The sequence below is a fragment of the Salvelinus namaycush genome, chromosome 30, assembly GCF_016432855.1.
Source record: "Salvelinus namaycush isolate Seneca chromosome 30, SaNama_1.0, whole genome shotgun sequence".
NCBI lineage: Eukaryota > Metazoa > Chordata > Actinopteri > Salmoniformes > Salmonidae > Salvelinus > Salvelinus namaycush.
Window position 1 is genome coordinate 8825398 of NC_052336.1, and position 20445 is coordinate 8845842.

A 20445-nucleotide genomic window follows, 5' to 3' on the forward strand; every position below is an offset into this window, starting at 1 on the left:
CAATGTGACGGAGCGATATGAGAATCTGCTTTTAATTTGTTTCTCCCACAGACACTGAAGATGAGCAGCATGAATTACAGAGAGAGACAGAGAGGGAGAAGGGGAGAGAGAGAGAGGGATAGAGAGAGAGAGAGCGAGAGAGGGGGCAGGGAGAGAGAGACAGAGAAGGAGAGTGAGAGAGAGAGAAGGATGGAGGGATAGAGAGAGAGAGAGGGAAAGAGAGAGAGAGCGAGAGAGAGAGAGGGAGAGAGAGAGGAGAGGGAGATAGAGAGAGGGGGTAGGGAGAGAGAGAGAGAGGGGGAGAGAGGGAGAGAGAGAGCGAGAGAGAGAGGGAGAGAAAGAGAGAGAAGGAGAGGGGGCTAGAGAGAGAGAGAGCGAGAGAGAGAGAGAGAGAGAGAGAGAGAGCAGGGGAGAAGGAGAGAGGGGGAGAGGGGAAGAGAGAAAGAGGGAAACGAGAAAGAAATCAGAGATGGAGGCAAAATGAAGAAGAGAGAGGGAAAGAAAGGAGAAAAAAATGGAGAGAGTGTAGTGAAGCCCAGCAGCCTATGACACATGTGTGCTGCAGGTTCAGACTGGACCCTGTGCCGAGCAGAGCCAGAGGGCTGTGCTGCCCCTCTCTCCCCTTCCCCCTCGGCTTTGTTCTGAGGGCAACACCGACTTTTACCCTGGAATCTGCTCAGGAGGATCTGCCTCAGTGAGCAGGCAACAATCACTCCAACCTGCCAAGCCCTCCCTGCTCCCCGCCCAGTGGGATCAAATCAAACACCTCTCACTAAAGGTATTTACTGCTGACAATAGGGTCTCTCCCTCCAAGGGAGGGGATCAGCCCACATGCAGTGTATGGACAGATATGACACATGCAGTGTATGGACAGATATGACACATGCAGTGTATGGACAGATATGACACATGCAGTGTATGGACAGATATGACACATGCAGTGTATGGACAGATATGACACATGCAGTGCTCAGTGCCTCTATTCAAGCCATGGTTCATAGTCCGCTAATTAAACAATAACATGCCAGTTGGATGCTTTGAATTCTTCCATTTCTATGTGTGTGTAAAGGAACTAAAAGCTGACAGGTTGGCACTTGCATGCCACAGTATAGCTCTTACTTTTGTCTCCTCCATCTCCTCTCGCATGCCATCAGCCTTAAAGTGGGGCAAGGAGCATTCCTGTTCACATCTCACTATTCCAGAATGAATCAATAAAACTTGGGCAACCTGGGCTGACATGCAGTCTCTGGGCCCTCAACAACATGCAAAACCAACTCGTCCTAACAGACTATGGGAATGACACACAGGCACACGGGCACACGCACATTAATCTCCAAGGATAGGCCTATATGAATAAAACAGAACTATTGGAAATCAAACGTGAACTGTATAAAGGGAATTGTTGTCACGCCCTGGCCTTGGTTATCTTTGTTTTCTGTAATAGTTTGGTTAGGTCAGGGTGTGACAGGGGGGATGTTTGTGTGTTTTTGTCTCGTCTTGGGTGGTTGTATGGTATAGGGGGTTTAGGTAGAGTAGATGGGTTTGTGTTTGAGTGTAGGTGTCTAGGTATGTCTATGGTTGCCTGAATGGTTCTCAATCAGAGACAGCTGTCATTCATTGTCTCTGATTGGGAGCCATATTTAAGGCAGCCATAGGCAGTAGGCTTTTGTGGGTAGTTGTCTATGTCTATGTTGCATGTTAGCACTTAGTCTTTTATAGCTTCACGTTCGTCATATAACGGTCGTGACAGAATTACCCACCAAAAAAGGACCAAGCAGCGTGTCAAGCAGCAGCAGGAGCTATATACACAGGATTCTTGGACTTGGGAGGAGATACTGGATGGTAAGGGACCTTGGGCACAAACGGGAGAATATCGCCTCCCTCGTGAAGAGCTGGAGGCAGCTAAAGCCGAGAGGAGGCGATATGAGGAGGCAGCACGGAAGCAAGGCTGGAAGCCCGTGAGTAAAACCCAAACATTTATTGGGGGGAGGCTACAAGGGAGTGTGGCGAAGTCAGGTAGGAGACCTGCGCCAACTCCCTATGCTTACCGTGGAGTGCGAGAGTACGGGCAGACACCGTGTTATGCGGTAGAGCGCATGGTGTCTCCTGTACGTGTGCATAGCCCGGTGCGGGTTATTCCACCTCCCCGCACTGGCAGGGCTAGATTGAGTATTGAGCCAGGTGCCATGAAGCCGGCTCAACGCGTCTGGTCTCCAGTGCGTCTCCTCGGGCCGGCATACATGGCACCAGCCTTACGCATGGTGTCCCCGGTTCGCCTACACAGCCCAGTGCGGGTTATTCCACCTCCCCGCATTGGTCGGGCGACGGGGAGCATACAACCAGGTAAGGTTGGGCAGGCTCAGTGCTCAAGGGAGCCAGTACGCCTGCATGGTCCGGTATATCCGGCGCCACCTCCCCGCCCCAGCCCAGTACCACCAGTGCCAACACCACGCACCAGGCTTCCAGTGTGTCTCCAGAGCCCTGTTCCTCCTCCACGCACTCGCCCTATGGTGCGTGTCTCCAGCCCGGTACCACCAGTTCCGGCACCACGCACCAAGCCTCCTGTGCGTCTCCAGAGTCCTGTGCGTCCTGTTGCTGCTCCCCGCACTAGCCTGAAGGTGCGTGTCCTTAGCCCGGTACCTCCAGTTCCGGTACCACGCACCAGGCCTACAGTGCGCCTCAGCCGGCCAGAGTCTGCCGTCTGCCCAGCGGCGCCTGAACTGCCCGTCTGCCCAACGCCGTCTGAGCTGTCCGTCTGCCAAGCGCCGACCAGCGCTGCCCGTCTGTCCTGAGCCTTCAAAGCCGCCCGTCTGTCCTGAGCCTTCAAAGCCGCCCGTCTGTCCTGAGCCTTCAAAGCCGCCCGTCTGTCCTGAGCCTGCAAAGCCGCCCGTCTGTCCTGAGCCTTCAAAGCCGCCCGTCTGTCCTGAGCCTTCAGAGCCGTCCGCCAGTCAGGAGCCGCTAGAGCCGTCCGCCAGTCAGGAGCCGCTAGAGCCGTCCGCCAGTCAGGAGCCGCCAGAGCCTTCCGCCAGACAGGAGCCGCCAGAGCCTTCCGCCAGACAGGAGCCGCCAGAGCCTTCCGCCAGACAGGAGCCGCCAGAGCCTTCCGCCAGACAGGAGCCGCCAGAGCCGTCAGCCAGCCATGACCAGCCAGAGCCGTCAGCCAGCCATGACCAGCCAGAGCCGTCAGCCAGCCATGACCAGCCAGAGCCGTCAGCCAGCCATGACCAGCCAGAGCCGTCAGCCAGCCATGACCAGCCAGAGCCGTCAGCCAGCCATGACCAGCCAGAGCCGCCAGCCAGCCAGGATCTGCCAGAGCCGCCAGCCAGCCAGGATCTGCCAGAGCCGCCAGTCAGCCAGGATCTACCAGAGCCGCCAGTCAGCCAGGATCTACCAGAGCCACCAAAGCGGGTATTGACAATGGTGGAGTGGGGGCCACGTCCCGCACCCGAGCCGCCGCCATAATAAGGCCCACCCCGGACCCTCCTCTTCTGTGTCAGGTTTTGCGGCCGGAGTCCGCACCTTTGGGGGGGGGTACTGTCACGCCCTGGCCTTGGTTATCTTTGTTTTCTGTAATAGTTTGGTTAGGTCAGGGTGTGACAGGGGGGATGTTTGTGTGTTTTTGTCTCATCTTGGGTGGTTGTATGGTATAGGGGGTTTAGGTAGAGTAGATGGGTTTGTGTTTGAGTGTAGGTGTCTAGGTATGTCTATGGTTGCCTGAATGGTTCTCAATCAGAGACAGCTGTCATTCATTGTCTCTGATTGGGTGCCATATTTAAGGCAGCCACAGGCAGTAGGCTTTTGTGGGTAGTTGTCTATGTCTATGTTGCATGTTAGCACTTAGTCTTTTATAGCTTCACGTTTGTTGTTTTTGTTTTCGTCTTCCAATAAAAGAAGATGTATTTTTCACACGCTGCGCCTTGGTCCACTCATTGTCCTCAAGACGATCGTGACAATTGTCTGAATCAAGCAAATGTAATGTTTTATCCCTTCATCAAAAACCATTTGAATTCATTGTTTTGGGAATCAACAAACTTCAAAAAGGGACACCCTAATTGATCTAATACATTACACTTGTAACTGATATGGTCTCATGTCTAAACCACACAATTTGAGCTCAAACAAATAGCCTCCTATGGGAACATTCAGGGCAATAAAAGTCAGCCTATAATTCACATGAACCTCTGGTTAGGAAGGAAAACAACAACATGAACCTCTGGTTAGGAAGGAAAACAACAACATGAACCTCTGGTTAGGAAGGAAAACAACAACATGAACCTCTGGTTAGGAAGGAAAACAACAACATGAACCTCTGGTTAGGAAGGAAAACAACAACATGAACCTCTGGTTAGGAAGGAACACAACAACATAAACCTCTCAAAACAATCATCTGATAATAAACTGAACAACAGCTCTGAGCTACCAAGACAAATAAACACAACATCACTGTCTGTTACTGTACAACAAAAGTACAACACTACTGTTTCTCCTACCCCATAAGAAGTCTATTAGCATATTTCCACTTAGCCAAGCTGCCTTGCTTATTTCTCCTTGGCTGATATTGTGCTGTGCGTTCCGATGAACTCTGTTTCCTGCCTCCCTGCATCTCTCAACGCCCCCTTTGTTCTCCCAGGACCCTCTCTGGCGGAGGCGCTTTAGATAAACACACAACCCGCGTGTCATTCTACTTCTACCAAGCCATATGTGAATGAACAAAGAGGCTGGGTTGAGGCCTTTTGTGGTATTTGTTCATGTTTTTCATCTGAGCTTAAAAAGACCTAATGACTTTGCGGTGAGCTGATGCATGTGGCTCGTGGCTTTCCAAAATGAAGGAAATCCTATCTATTCTCATACCACGCCACTATTTTCCAATGGCCCTCGTTAGAACTTTGGCAGCTGTTAATTTGGTTGCTGCATGCTTTGCAAATATTAGTTTAAGCAACCTAAAGCTTTCTGTGAACTGCAGCGAGGCCTTCTGTACAGTGGTCTTCTGAATAACACTGTCTCTCCTCTGCAGGGAGATTGACCCCTGCCCTGACAGACCTACAGTCACTAGGTAGCAGTTACAGCCTGTTCAGGTATATTCAGATACTACCAGTAGTTTTCCTCATGTTGGGGTGCAGAAAGGTGTCTGCAGTACACTCTGTGCTGCTGTGTAATAGCGTGTTGCAGAATAAAAAGTCCCTGCTTTAAAATAATGAACCATATTTACATGTAGTACCTGGCTCTCCCTCAAGAAATCACTTAAGTTTAAGCGGTTGAAAATGCTGTTGACAGCTATGATTATTTGAAAATGGCAAATAATTAAAGTAAATAATGATAATAATGTTATTATAATTGTTATATCCTATCCATTCTCATAGTAAACATGCATTTTCTTAGATTTGCTCAACATAATGCCAACATAACCTCAAAAGTTAACACATATCTTGTTCTCCAAAGTAAACAGATTGTGGTTGTAAAAACAGGCTTTAATGTGGTGGGCATCATGTTAAAACCCTGTTCACATCATTCATCTGGTGGTGCTGTTGAAACAGACAGATATATTTGTGGAGATAGATGAAATGGTGACTGTGTTGGTGAGCTATGTGCATGTCTCTGGCTTCTAGCCACCACTCTCTCTCTCCCCCTGGGAAGAGGACCTCCGTGGGCCCTGCCTCTCCTCTCCTCCCTGCCTCCTCCTAATCCACAGCCTGCTGGGAACTCACTTCCCAGAGGCGTCTGGCGCTGGCCTTTCCCTCGGCCCTGCACAGGACATAAAAGGACACAACTGATCCCTGACGACAGGGGCTGGTGCGCGCCTTGCTCCTGTCCTGACTCCACAGTAGCCACAGAAGAAAGGTTCCCACTGGGGTAACTGGGAGAGGCTGAGGACCTAGAGAACATCTGCCCTGAGGGCCAGAGGGGTGGGACAGAGTCTGCTGCGGTTGACGACGTGGGAACTATCCCTCTATGGCCACTAACTGCACCTCTAATCCTGAATTTATGGGTGTGATGTGAAAGCAGACATGACAAGTAATTTATGTTTCAGTTCTTTGACTTTGTCAACAAGCAGGTTTATGTGAGGTAGACCATACAATTTGTGAAACGTTGTGTGTTGTAATTATTTTGTTGGGAATGTTGGGAAATGGGGAAATTGGTGGGAAATGTTTTAAAAGGGCTTTTAGAATGGATCTAAAGAGGCGAGTGCTCTTGTATTGTCCTGATAAATATCTCTCCCTCCATCTTGAGAATGTTGCAGCTATTAAAGGTGAGCCTGATTCATTTTCCCTCTGCTCGGGGCTCTGAAGTGCCATGGAAACTGACACAAATATTTACGTCAGACAAACATTGGCGCATCAAGGCATTCCTCGCCACTGTTTACGCTCCAGGCCCACAAAGGGAGATGGCGCTTTGTCACACGGGTGCTACACAAATTTACACCTCTGTGCCCAGGACCTCAAACAAGTGCAGCGGCAGCCGGGGCCAGGCCTGGAGAAGGGCCAGCTTTGTCGTCAGGCACCCTGTCCTCCCCTCACTTACCTGTGAAAACCAAGGAGCGGTGGGCGCCTTCAAACACCACTATCCCCTCAACCCAGCTCCCCCTGGTCTACTGCTCTGGCAGCCCTCACCTCTCTCTGGTCCACTATAGGAACACACTGTGCACTGGGGGGATGCAGGCAGCAGTCTGAAGAATTCACTGTCACATAGAACTGACTGGATGACTTTTCAGCATGGGAAAAGGGAAAACTATAGGAGAGAAGTCTGTACTTACCATCCAGATCCTCTGGCCTGGTGAGGTCGATGACTCTGTGGCCAATTTTGCCATCCTCGCCCAGTTTGCTAAGATGGTGACCAAGGCTCTCAAAGTGTGCCCGCTCCTACAGTACACAGAAACAGAGAGGAAAGAGAGAGAGAGACAATGAGGAACCTGAACAAACGGCTGCATATACAGTACATCTCTTTCCATATCAAGAGAATAGCTGATCAGTAGAATAACTGAATGAGTCATTTCTGAAACACATTATCTCTTTGAAATAACTGCTAGCTCTATTGTAGAGCCGCTCCTTTGACATGATGGAAGTGTATTGAGCTTGCCTTTATCATCCCTGCCTGCATTCAGCAGATGCTATAATGTATGACAGGAGGGAGGGAGGTAGAGACAGTAGGAGCCAGGGGTGCTGTAAATAGAGTTATAGAGGAACACTTTGTGATCCCGAGCACACAATAGGGACTGGGGCCCTCTCCTTGCAGCGCTCAGGTTTTCCCTCTGTAATCTTTGCTGTCTGTCTGTCTGTCTGTCTGTCTGTCTGTCTGTCTGTCTGTCTGTCTGTCTGTCTGTCTGTCTGTCTGTCTGTCTGTCTGTCTGTCTGTCTGTCTGTCTGTCTGTCTGTCTGTCTGTCTGTCTGTCTGTCTGTCTGTCTGTCTGTCTGTCTGTCTGTCTGTCTGTCTGTCTGTCTGTCTGTCTGTCTGTCTGGTGCTAGCGCCCAGAGCTCAGCAGCCATCACGTATTCAGGGCTCATGCTTTATAGAACACACCGTGTTCTCCCTTTTGTCATGTTGCTTTATGCTCAGATTAAACTTGGCATCATGTTGTACTTGACGTACAATGAAACCCGTTCATTCCGCTCGCCTGTGACAATGTTAAACGTCATGTCCGTGTGCATTTACAGAATAAAATAACAGCTTTCGCGGCCCTCTGAATAGTTGCTGCACATTACACTTAATGTATTATGCAGGGGGAGAGTGCCGACTGCTGCTCACTCCATTGTTAAATGACCTAGTTCGGCAGTGAAGGCGCAGGGCATTAGCACAGGGCTGTCTTCCTCTCTAAAGACTCAAGTAGGAGATGGACACTTTGACTCGGCATGACACAAATAATCTCTCCCCTCGGATTGGCCTAGAAGACACTAAAAGCAGGCATGTTGCCAGGGTTCAGCCGAGAGCGTTTGTTTTACTCCCAGGGTGAGCATTCTATCTCTGCCAAAGGTGCACTATGTGTACCCCTCCTCTTCCTGTGTCTTTTCTGAGGTTGCCTATCACACGCAGTTTGAACAGACACTCAGGTGGGCTCCCTATACAATGCTAACAGCTCCCCTGCCACACACACACACACACACAGACACCGACACCAACACACACATTCATCTTTCACTGTTCTCTGGGCTTTCACTCTTTTGTTTGTGTTCTTGTTTTTCCACCCACATGGGAGCTTGTATACCTCTCTCTTTTCAGAGAAAATATAATGTACCATTACACTTCAGTCACTGGAGGTTAATACAGAACATCACCTGCAATACAATGCTGTTTGATTTAGTTTAATAGAATATCCTGATCAAAAGCATTACTTCCAGAAAAAAACAGACATTTGTTCATTCATTTCTCAGAGAAAAAAAAAATCCATTGTCAAATTACTGAAATGTTTTTCCTCTTTCAACTTCCCTTTGATTGGCCAATAAGACCTGAAAAGGATGACAAGAAGACAAATTGAGACATTTGAATTCCACCAAGTCTTCTCCATCATCCTGAGGCATTTCATTTATTCAAGAACTATTCCCTCAAAAAGAGAGAGTATGTCTCTCTGTGTGTGTGTGTGTCTCTGTGTGTGTGTGTGTCTCTGTGTGTGTGTCTCTGTGTGTGTGTCTCTGTGTGCGTGTCTCTGTGTGCGTGTCTCTGTGTGTGAAAGACAGTGAGAGTGCTGCAATTTGCCATCACGCTTCAAGGAGCCATCATTATGTATGGACATCTGAGTGATTCTGATCTACAATTAACCACCACCTGCTTATGGCCCGTGATTAGAGGCTGCCTATCTGCCTTGGCTTTGCTAACTTAAGTGTTTTCTAATTATGACATATGCGCTGGTCCCTGCTGGGCAGAAGGCGCTTTGTAAAGATAAGATAGAGCGCCATGCCTTCCCAGCGCCACGCTCCGTGTGAAGCGACACACACTGCTGTATTCATCACCCAGCCACATTATTGCACTTAATGAAAGAGGCTAGCGGCCCGATGACAAATTGACGGATGTGCGATTAGTTGGACGGGCAATGGCGGCCTGGGATGGGATGCTACATGGACAGTTCTCTCCTCTCTGCCGGGGGGGGGGGGGGGCTGGGGGCTGGGAGGACTCTGCATTCTGGGGGAACTGTGTAATAAATTAGCTGTCTACCCCCCACCCCACCCCACCCCCACTCCAGTGGCCCCTCCTGATCAATCAAGGCCTTTTATAAACTCATGATCATTAAGCATCATGTTGGGCTGAGGGGATGGGTAACAGGAGCCATCCATCAAAGACTTTCATTAACAACTAGCTCAGCGCTAAACTTCTCCTTTCTCCACCACAAAGTCCCAGTGATCACACAGAGGGAACATCAGCTACCGCACCAGTCAGCTGGGACCAGTGTTGAACAAGTCGGCTTATTGAATTAAACCCTTATTACCTCCACATCATTAAATATAATATAACTTCTGTACAGACTGATGATACATGAACAATCATTGTTACGTTGGCCTATAACAGGTTGATTTAGGACGTGCTGTCTAATGTGAGTTACTGTATTCTTATGTACTCTGCTGTGCTCTACTGTACTCTACTGTAGCTGGACAGTACTGTATGTCAACTACAAGGTTAGAAAACATTGTACAAATATGACTTTCTCTTTCCCTGTGTTGGCAATGCTAATGAACATTAGATTAAATCTGTGCAATATGCTACAATGAATTTCCATTACATTTTATATAGTATGTTTTATATACTTATTGCTTACAACCTTTATCATTTATATCCGTGCATTAGAATTACAGTTAACATTATGGAGGTAAATTATACGCACAACATCATGCTTTTTGTTTCAAGGCTTGAAAATATTCAGTGAACTGATGCTACTTTACTACCCCTGCATCAAGTGCTGTGATAAATTAATGGCATTTTTTTTATTTTATGATGTCATGAAATTTTTACTGATCACTCTAGCACAGAAGAACATGCGGTGGTATCCAGGGACGATGGCCCTCCGTCCGTCCAGAGAGACGGTACAGTATGCACACCACCGCCTGCCTGCTGCATGCCAACTATAAAAGACATTTATAATGTACAGTAGTGAGGATGGCAAGAACACATCCCTTCAGCAAACGGAGAAAAAAGAGAGAATCAGAGAGGGAGAGAGAGAGAGAGAATCAGAGAGGGAGAGAGAAACAGAGAGGGAGAGAGAGAGAAACAGAGAGGGAGAGAGAGAGAGAGAGAGAGAGAGAGAGAGAGAGAGAGAGAGAGAGAGAGAGAGAGAGAGGGAGAGCGAGAGAGAGAGGGAGAGGGAGAGAGAAAGAGAGGGAAAGAGAGAAAGAGAGAGAGATAGGGAGAGAGAGAGCGAGAGAGAGAGAGAGAGAGAGAGAGAGAGAGGGAAAGAGAGAAAGAGAGAGAGAGAGAGAGAGAGAGAGAGAGAGAGAGAGAGAGAGAGAGAGAGAGAGAGAGAGAGAGAGAGAGAGAGAGAGAGAGAGAGAGAGAGAGAGAGAGAGAGAGAGAGAGAGAAAGACAGAGAAGCAGGGAGTGAAAGGTGGAAAGATAAAAAAAAACTTGATACAATAAATGCACAAGTGAAGGAGGCAGGGAATGAAGATGAGAGAACACGAGAGAGAGAGAGAGAGAGAGAGAGAGAGAGAGAGAGAGAGAGAGAGAGAGAGAGAGAGAGAGAGAGAGAGAGAGAATACAAAATATATAATGGTACAAGTTGTTCCCCTCCCATTCTGAACACGGCCTCTGGCGAGCGAGCGGTCCTTCCCTCAAATGAGTTCAGCATGCAGCCTTCATCCCACATCTCAAATTATAGCGACGCGCTCCAAGCTCATGTGGAAAAAAGCCACCCACAATAATCTCATCTGCCCTGCCCCGTGCTCTTTTTGTCTCAAATTTGGTTACAAACACATTTTGTTCGATAGCAAATGGCTGCCCGGTGAAGTCATGCCATAGCCATAGAGAACAGAGCAGGGCGAGGGATGGCAGAGTCAGTGGAACTTCTTAGCTTAGCATTGGAGAAGTGTGGAACCCGAGAAGGCCCATGTCAGCACTGTGAAGAGGGCTTTAATCTGCCTGGCCACAGAACATGTGCAGGAGGCCCGCTTCTCTGCCCACAGCCACAGGGCGTATCCTGGGCCTGGGCAGCCCTGACAGAGGCAGCTAGAGGCAGTGGTAAAGAAAGCAGAAGAAGAGGCAGAGAGAGGCAGGAGGCCCTGTGCATTGTGCCTGTGTCTACCCTGTATTTACGCATCACACTGCCGCTCCACTCCTGCCCCTCTCCTTTATAAATAGCCTGGCCACCACCATATGGCCTTGGATTGTCAGGGCTGCTCCATACAACTGTAAGATAATAAGAATTGTTAGAGCCGTTTAAGGTCCGGTATTAAGGACAGCTGAAAACATTGTCTAGATATAAGTGAAAAAAAGTAGAGAAGTCCTCCACTATTCTTCTGGTAAAGGGACTGCTTCTGTAAGATAATGAAAATCTTCACTTGAGTTGAAGCAGACGATAATCAAGCAGGACAGGTGCGTAAACCTTGGAGTTTGATCATTTCCTTTTTTCGGTTGCCCAGGTGCACAGGGCTAATACAGGGCTCCTCTCCCCTGTAACTATTCCTCAGGTCGTTGCTGTAAATGACAACGTGTTCTCAGTCAACTTACCTGGTAAAATAACGGATAAATAAAATGTAAAAATACCTTGGTAAAAAAAGACAACTGACAAAGGCCATAATATTCTGTTGAATAACTGTTATTGTGATGTCTGTGAAAGCGGGCCTCGCAGCATGTGCTGCAGCTCAAACACCTGGTCTATGGGGAGGTGAAGCACACAGCTGTCTGATCTGAGCACAATAGCAGGCTTTGTGTATCAGCTGTCACTCATCACAAAGGTCACATATGACCCAGAGTGGAGACCTTGAGGGCCTAAACCTCTGCATTCTGCGCCCTGCCCTGTCTAAAATGGAGACAAAGTGCTCTTTAAACATGAAGTGGTGTTACATCCCATTTTCTCATCCCAATCTGTTTTGTATTTCAGTTGCAACGAATAACCAATTGCAATGTTATTTATAATGTTTCAGCTCTCCAGTAGTTGGTAGTTTTGAACCATTTACGTCTTAAGAACATCCAGTGGTGTGGTAAGCCGAGGGTTTCTTTCATGCAGCCTCTTGCTCTCTTTCCCCTGCTCCCTGGGCCTCAGCCCTGCACTACAGGAGCTCCACAGGCCTCATCCCCCAAGGCAGGCACAGGATCACTCAGGCCATAGATGGACCACTGCCCTAGACATCCAGTCCTCTGAGTCCTCCAGCCTCTACTGACAGCACCAGGCTACCACCTCATTAAGAGAGCAGCACAGAGTAGCATCTTAGTTCAATTATGGAGCTGAACTGCTAACTGCTACCCCTAATCCGGGCTGGACGCCAGATAGAGTTTTTGGTTTGTTTTTAATGACAGAATATGCTATCATACACCAGGCTGAGATGTTCTTCTCTTTTTCTCTGGAAGGAGAACCAAGTCAGCCACACAAAACCTGACCTTTCAACTTAATTTGCAAATGGTGCATTTTATGCATTGCCATCTCTGCTCTGTGCAGTAAAGGCCTTTCTGACAGGGCTCTCCTGTGGTTTTTTATTCCACACTGGGTTGAGATCATTTGCTGGTGTATTTTTACGGGTTTCCAGCTCTCAATGACCCTGAACTGTTCACGGGCTCCTCCAGGGACCGTTAAGTTGGGCTCACATCTCTGCCTTATCAAACCCTCTGCTTACAATAACACAACACTACCATAACCACAACAATATGGAGAGTGAACTGAGTGACCTGGCAGACACAGGAGCCATTATGTGCCCACTGTAACAATGCTGCAGCAGAGCATAACAGGCCCATTATGGCGTGTTCTCTCTCCCCAGTCTACGTTGTACAGAGGCCCGGCCCGGCCGGCAGTGAGCGTGGCTCTCTCTGCAGGTCTAGAGCTCTGGGGCCAGTAACATTTTTGAGTGGCTGCAGTCCATTGGCAATTCCACATTTTACACTGCAACTACGGAAAATAAGGGAACTACCTCAGCCAACAGCCCAACCGGGATGCGGCCTTGATGTCTTTCTGGGGTAAGGCGAGACAGAGAGACAGAAAGACAGAAAGAGAGAAAAAGAGAAAGAGCGGGTGGCATTGTTTCAGTCCTGGCCTGGGACAGACGCCCACACACATCCACAACCTCATTCAGAGTCATAGACTATTTTTATTCCTTTGACAGATGTGAACAATTGGACAAAGCATTAATGTAAGCAATACTCAACAATGGCACTTGCTGGCTATGGCCAGTGACTGGGAGCAGAACATAATCTAATTTGGACGGCCAAACCCATGTATGCCAGGGATTTACATTGCAGCCAAAAAGCCTTGGTACACACACATTTCCAAGACAGCAGTCGAAAAGCAGCAGAAAATTGCTTCCAGGGCTGCAGACCAGACAAGATTATATTCAAAGTCTTTGTGAGGGCTTTGCCTGAATAGGACCTCGGCACACACACAAACACACACACACACACACACACACACACACACACACACACACACACACACACACACACACACACACACACACACACACACACACACACACACACACACACACACACACACACACACACACACACACACACACACACACACACACACACACACACACACACACACACACACACACACAGATTAGAGCGAGAAGAGCATTTCTACTACTTGCAAAAGGTTAGGAGTCAGGACTTTGTGGAACACCAGCAAAGCTCCATTTGAATATGTTCGGCTCTGAGGTGTACGACATGGGAAAGAGAATATTGTACTCATCAATAATGTAGGGAGGAGGGGGTGTCAGGGGGACAGGGGCAGTTCAATAGGTTAATACACTGGCCTTTCACCCTTTGATTTCAGTTTGAGAGATGTCAGCAGAGGAATATATTGTATCTCTACACACAGCCTCCAGTGAACAGCGGGTACCACCAAGACCAAGACAAGAACTATGGGAATATCAACCAAGACAAGAGCTATGGCAATATCAACCAAGACAAGAGCTATGGGAATATCAACCAAGACAAGAGCTATGGGAATATCAACCAAGACAAGAGCTATGGGAATATCAACCAAGACAAGAGCTATGGGAATATCAACCAAGACAAGAGCTATGGGAATATCAACCAAGACAAGAGCTATGGGAATATCAACCAAGACTAGAGCTATGGCAATATCAACCAAGACAAGAGCTATGGGAATATCAACCAAGACAAGAGCTATGGGAATATCAACCAAGACTAGAGCTATAAGAATCTCAAGCAAGACAAGAGTTATAGGAATATCACCAATCTGTGACACCTGAATCAGTGACTCTGTAGCCTGTTTTCTCCTGTATCTCAGTTCATACAGTATAGGACAAACTATGAAATGTTCAACCTGCAGATGAATACACCCAATCCTAACAGTTTTACCAGTTCTAGCTAGCTATGCTAATAGCAGGAGATAATTCCAGGAGTTGCAAATGGATCCTGTTGTATTTGACTGTACACATTCTCAGTTGTTTTAGATAAAAGCATCCACTGAGCAAATAAATAATGGAACAAAGTAATTGCCCTCTACAGACAATAATACCTTTAGATAAATATTTCAAAAGGGAACATTTTGAGCCTTGGAAAAGCTTTTATTGTACTGATGGGATATAGTAAAAAAGGACAAATAGAAAACAGTAAAGCATGAATATTTTACATGTCCTCAACAAGAAGGTAGATGACTAGTGAACTGTAGAATTAAAGAACGTCTTTCACCTCTAAGGGCAGTAGTAAGGAGAGACAGATGAGTAGGAACGAGAGAGAGAGAGAGAGGGGGGGAGGGCAGTAGAAAGAGACAAGAGAGAGAGAAAGAAAGAGAAAGATGAGAGAGAGAGAGAGAGAGAGAGAGAGAGAGAAGAGAAGAGATGGAAAGAGAGAGTAAGAAGGGCCATATGGAGGGATCCCAGTAATAGGGGTGAGAGAGGAGGAAGGGATGCATTGTGCTCCATGGACACACTTTGTATTAAAAGATGAATTGATCCATCTGTAAGCAGCACTTAGCCCCACTCTCCGGCTGGGTCGTTACACTGGGATAAATCAATATTTAATATCCCCCTCCAACAGCCACACTAGATGATTTTAACCTCTCCTTAATCCCATTTATGTTACTTTTCCAGAATCTTCATGTAAGCTTTCACTGTGATAAACTTCCAAACAGCCGACCGGGAGCACAGCTATTAAAGAGCACACAGTATTTATGTCAGGTGAGGCGCTTGGCTGAAATATTAATATTCTGAAACTGACCAAAGTGAAAGCTTTTATCTGGGCCGTCCAGGCCTGTGCAGACTGTCGGCTTGTAACAGGGGAAGGGAAGGCCACTCCGTGCTGTGCCGCGCCAGACCTGTGCAGACTGTCGGCTTGTAACAGGGGAAGGGAAGGCCACTCCGTGCTGTGCCGCGCCAGACCTGTGCAGACTGTCGGCTTGTAACAGGGGAAGGGAAGGCCACTCCGTGCTGTGCCGCGCCAGACCTGTGCAGACTGTCGGCTTGTAACAGGGGAAGGGAAGGCCACTCCGTGCTGTGCCGCGCCAGACCTGTGCAGACTGTCGGCTTGTAACAGGGGAAGGGAAGGCCACTCCGTGCTGTGCCGCGCCAGACCTGTGCAGACTGTCGGCTTGTAACAGGGGAAGGGAAGGCCACTCCGTGCTGTGCCGCGCCAGACCTGGTGCTCCCCAATCCTCTTCCTTCTCTCCCTCCCTCCTTCCTAACCCTCCCTCTCTCCTTCCCTCCCAGGCTGAATTACAGCCCTCTGTTTTTACTGTGCCACAGTGATGATCACTCTTCTGGCTCACTTGTTAGAGTGTGTCCCAGCACTAAGCACACACACCATCCTGATAGGGACAGTGTCACTGGAACTGTCTTTATCTGCCTTTGGTCTAGGGATGGAGCCAAGCATGGCTACAGAAGACTGATCATATTCACTACCACATTGACCTGAGAGTTTCACATTGGAGTGTCTCTTTGGTATGACTGAGACAGCATGAAGAGCTGCTACTCAGTCCCTCTCTAAGCACTTGTAGCATCAGCACTTATAATTCAGTCATTCACCCACTCTTGGAAAAAATAGTTCCAAAAGGGTTCTCGGCTGTCCCCATAGGATAACATTTTCTGGTTCCAGGTAGAACTCTTTCTGGTTCCATGTAGAACCCTCTGTGGAAAGGGTCAAGACAGCACCTTTTTTCTAAGAGTGCAGGCGAGGTAGTGCCAAGGGTTTCATGCTAACTCATTAGAGATGCAGCTACTTCTCCTAAACATAGCTGTGCTTCTGGGAAGCTGTCCTCTGACAGACCCAGGTGGGAGGATGGAGAGAGAGGCCAGGCACACGAAGGCTGACTGACTTCCAAAAGAAGGAGTCTTTGTGGTGTGTACGGTTACCTAGGGCAACGCGATAACCTCAAAATACCAGTCATATTTTCAAACTGATAGCCCGCCTAATTATAATTTGTTGTTCTTGGCCGTGTACTGTCAATGCTGTGATCTTGAACCACAAGCCTCCGCAGTCTTACCTCGCTGTTACATTGACTCTTACATTGCACTGACTCTATGCACACACAATGGACTCTACCCACACACCCACACATACTAACACTGACATTTTTATTCTTTATCTTTAACTCTGCATTGTTGGAAAAGTAAGTAAGCATTTCACTGTTAGTCTACACTCTCTGTCTCTCTCTCTCTCTGTCTCGCTCTCTGTCTCGCTCTCTGTCTCGCTCTCTGTCTCGCTCTCTGTTTCCCTCTCTTTCTCGCTCTCTGTCTCGCTCTCTGTCACGCTCTCTGTCACGCTCTCTGTCACGCTTTCTGTCACGCTCTCTCTGTCTTTCTCTCTATCTATCTCTCTGTCCCTCTGTCTATCTCTCTGTGTCTCTGTCTCTCTCTCTCTGTCTCTCTCTCCTCAGACTGAGTACACAGACTGAAAGGGGTGGAGCAGAGGTGAGGAGTGATTGACAGCTTCATCCACAAATGCCCCTCCCTGTTATAAATACACACAGCTTACCCGAGAGGATTGTTTAAACACAGGCTGAGTAGACAGGCCCATAATGCAGTCGAGACAAAAACGAAAGCCAACAAAAGAGGGGCAGAGAAAAGCGGTAAGCTCTACCTGCTAAGAACAATGGAGTGGTAGGTGTTTGCTGCCTGTTGAAAACAGTTCCTTTCAGGGCATTGTTCACACGCTGCATTCATATCATGTAGCAGCAGATTCTGGAGCTTGGCTCACCTTAGAGTCAGGGAGGTAGAGAACGCTACAGGGTCGTCCCACAGACACACCGACAGACACACAGACAGACACACAGACAGACACACAGACAGTGACTGAGTGGAAACGGGAGATGGGAGTGTTATCGTTACTCTACGGGCCTCAGACTCACCCACTTAGTGGAGAACCAACAAAGACAGAGACACTGAGGAAGCGTAACTAGCTAACAGGAACAGCTATGATGGCGGGGTGTTAAGCTGTACAACCATAAAAAATTGTAGTTTGAATTTCCTTTTATAACGACACAACTGAGATGGGACTGAACTTTAAATACAAAAACAATACAAATGGTTTTATTATCTGGTGACATGGCAAGACACGTTGATCCCACTGAGTTGTTAAACTATTGGTCATGTCCCTTGACTTGACACACTTCAGTCTGAGCTCACTGCATTGCCACCTGTGTAGACACAGATTTACCCCTAAAACTAAATTAAAGAAGAAATCAAAATAGATATTCGTAGATGTTTTTACATATACATTGACCTAGTTGAATGTGTTGGTTAAAAGTGTCAGGTGTTGAAATATTAATGAAGCTCCGCTCCCAGTTCCTGCCTGCTCCTCACAGCCAACTGGCAATATGGCACCAATCAGAGGGAGGTGGATGTTGTTTTCTCTCCTTGATTGACTCATCGCTTGAAGATATTTTAAAAGGGAATCCCGGGGAGGGGAGTGTGTGTGCTCCTGGTACAAAGCGCCCCTGTCCCATGTCGAGGGACGGAGAGGGCCGTATGTCTGCTTTAATTGGGCAGAGACATCAGAGTGTTAACCCGCACCGGGCAGCACCATGGTCCGTTCCTCTATCACCAACATCAACACACACGCATGCAAACACCATAATGCACGCGCACGCACGCACACACACACACACACACACACACACACACACACACACACACACACACACACACACACACACACACACACACACACACACACACACACACACACACACACACACACACACACACACACACATACACATACACACATACACACATACAGCCATGCCAATGTCAATCAAAACCACTACTCTGGACCAGCATTAAAGACAAACATTGGTCTGAAGAATTATATCTAAAAAATAAAATAGCGGAAATCACTTTACTAGTTGTGGTTTTGGGCTACTCACAATGTACTCAGTGAACCAGCTCTGTTGGTGAGGAAAAAAGAGGGAGGGAAGGAGAAAAGAGAGACAGAGAGAGAAGAGTGAATAAACAGAAAGCAACATATAGGAAGATAAATGGAAGAGAGGAGAAAAGGAATGAGAGAGAATGAGACAGAGAGCTGGATGGACAGACAGACGGACGGAGGGGGCAGGGATTCTGACCTTGTCAGCCCTGCTGCAGTTGTTGAGGCCCATGCCTGTGAGGGCAGAGAGCTTGGCCTCCATGCCCTGCTGGTGGTGCTGCAGCTGCTCTCTCTGGATCTGTTCTCTCATCTTCCTGGCCTCCTGGATGGCCTTCATCACCGCGTCCTGGTCCCCAAACAGCGCTGTGGAGTTCAGGCTGGACAGGATGTCTGGGGAGGGAGCGTCACGCCCAGTTAACCCACACACAGTAGATACACTTACACACTATTCATTTTGATTCACAGTGAATGAGCCCACTGACAGGTGTTGATCATCCTATGTGGAGAATCAAGCCTTGTATGAGGTCCTCTTCCTTTTTCCAGTGTGTGTGTGTGTGTGTGTGTGTGTGTGTGTGTGTGTGTGTGTGTGTGTGTGTGTGTGTGTGTGTGTGTGTGTGTGTGTGTGTGTGTGTGTGTTTGTGTGCGCGTGTGTGTGTGTGTGCGTGCGTGTGTGCGTGCGTGTGTGTGCTGCCTGCATCTGTGTACGTGTGGGTCTGTTTTAAAGACAGCGAAAGGCGGTAGACCGAGTCTGTCGACCTTCTTTGTGTAATTAACATCTCAAAGTTAGGTGAGGAGGGATGGCAGTTAAAGACACAGAAATAGAATAAAACAAACATGGGGTTCAAACCCCCAGTCTGAACGGAACAGCGGAAATACAGGCGCTTTAATGAAAGACTGCATTTAATAACAGTTAGCAAAGGCTGAGTAGAAAGGCTTAACATGAGAGGGATGGTGAAACGTGAGACCTCTTAAAAACAAATAATGTGTTACAACATCCGCAACTCTAGATTGCATGGTTTTTAATACCAAGGTTCCACCGAGATTAAGAGTTGCAATTGTGTCAACAGTTTCGTCTACAGGGATACAGGGATAAACGTCATTAATTTTTGTTTCATCCAGATAAAAAAATAATTCAAAGCCATTTTTACACCTTGACAGTGTGAAATATTGTATGTTCAACTCCCATTATCTAAACACAGAAAATAAAACCAACAAAATATCTAGCTTCAATCCTTTATCAATGTTATGGAATTATAATGATCTTTCTATGTGATCGAGGGGGTGCCAACTTCAAAACAGATTAAATCAGTATGTATTGACTATTGGAGATGGAGCCAGAGGTGAGATGCAAAGTGTGGCGAGTTCTTACCCAGAGAAGACCCACGGCCCATGCCTCCGAGGGGACTCTGGATGCCACTCTTGGACAGGCTGTTGGGGCTGGTCTTGCTGCCTGTGAACAGGCTTTGTGTGGGGGACGTGGGGGACTTGACCAGCTCTGCCGTCTTGGGCCGGGCGGACAGGTTGAGAGGCTGCGTTCCCTCCTCCTTGTGGAGATGGGGTAAGGGAGAGGAGTGGAAGAGAGATAGAGAGAGAGAGAGAAACAGAGAGAAAGAGGGGGAGAGAGAAAGAGAGGGAGAGACAGCGGGAGAGCGAGGACACAGATGTGAATAAGGGCTCCTCCTATTTGGAGGATGTGTGGGCTCCCAGACAACACTCTGCTCCTGGCTAATTACTAGTGCTCCTATCTGACCGTCCTCTGCTCCCCCCCTCTCCCTCCCCTTCTCTCCTCTCCCCTCTTCTATCCTTCTCTACTCTCCCCCTCTTTTCCTCTCCCCTCCTCTCTTCTCCTCTCCTCTCCTCATTCATCTGCTGGCACCGTGCCATCATGGCCGTCCTCACAGTTGCCGAGCGCCTTTGTTCACACTAATTAAATCTGATTTTTGCCTCCCTGTACATCTTCATCTGTTCTCCCTCTTCTCCGGTCTA

The 20445-nt window shown here is 48.0% G+C and overlaps 1 protein-coding gene across 1 annotated transcript in view; it reads right to left on the bottom strand.

The window, feature by feature from the left end:
* The window catches only part of LOC120025342 (transcription factor SOX-6-like), a 202809-nt gene that overhangs the window by 13190 nt on the left and 169174 nt on the right, over positions 1-20445 (bottom strand). The window contains exons 12-14 of the mRNA XM_038969875.1: positions 19829-20003; positions 18659-18849; positions 6752-6857 (exon numbers count right to left, since the gene is read on the bottom strand). Of these exons, the coding sequence (XP_038825803.1) occupies positions 6752-6857; positions 18659-18849; positions 19829-20003 (472 nt within the window). The remainder of the gene's footprint in view (positions 1-6751; positions 6858-18658; positions 18850-19828; positions 20004-20445) is intronic.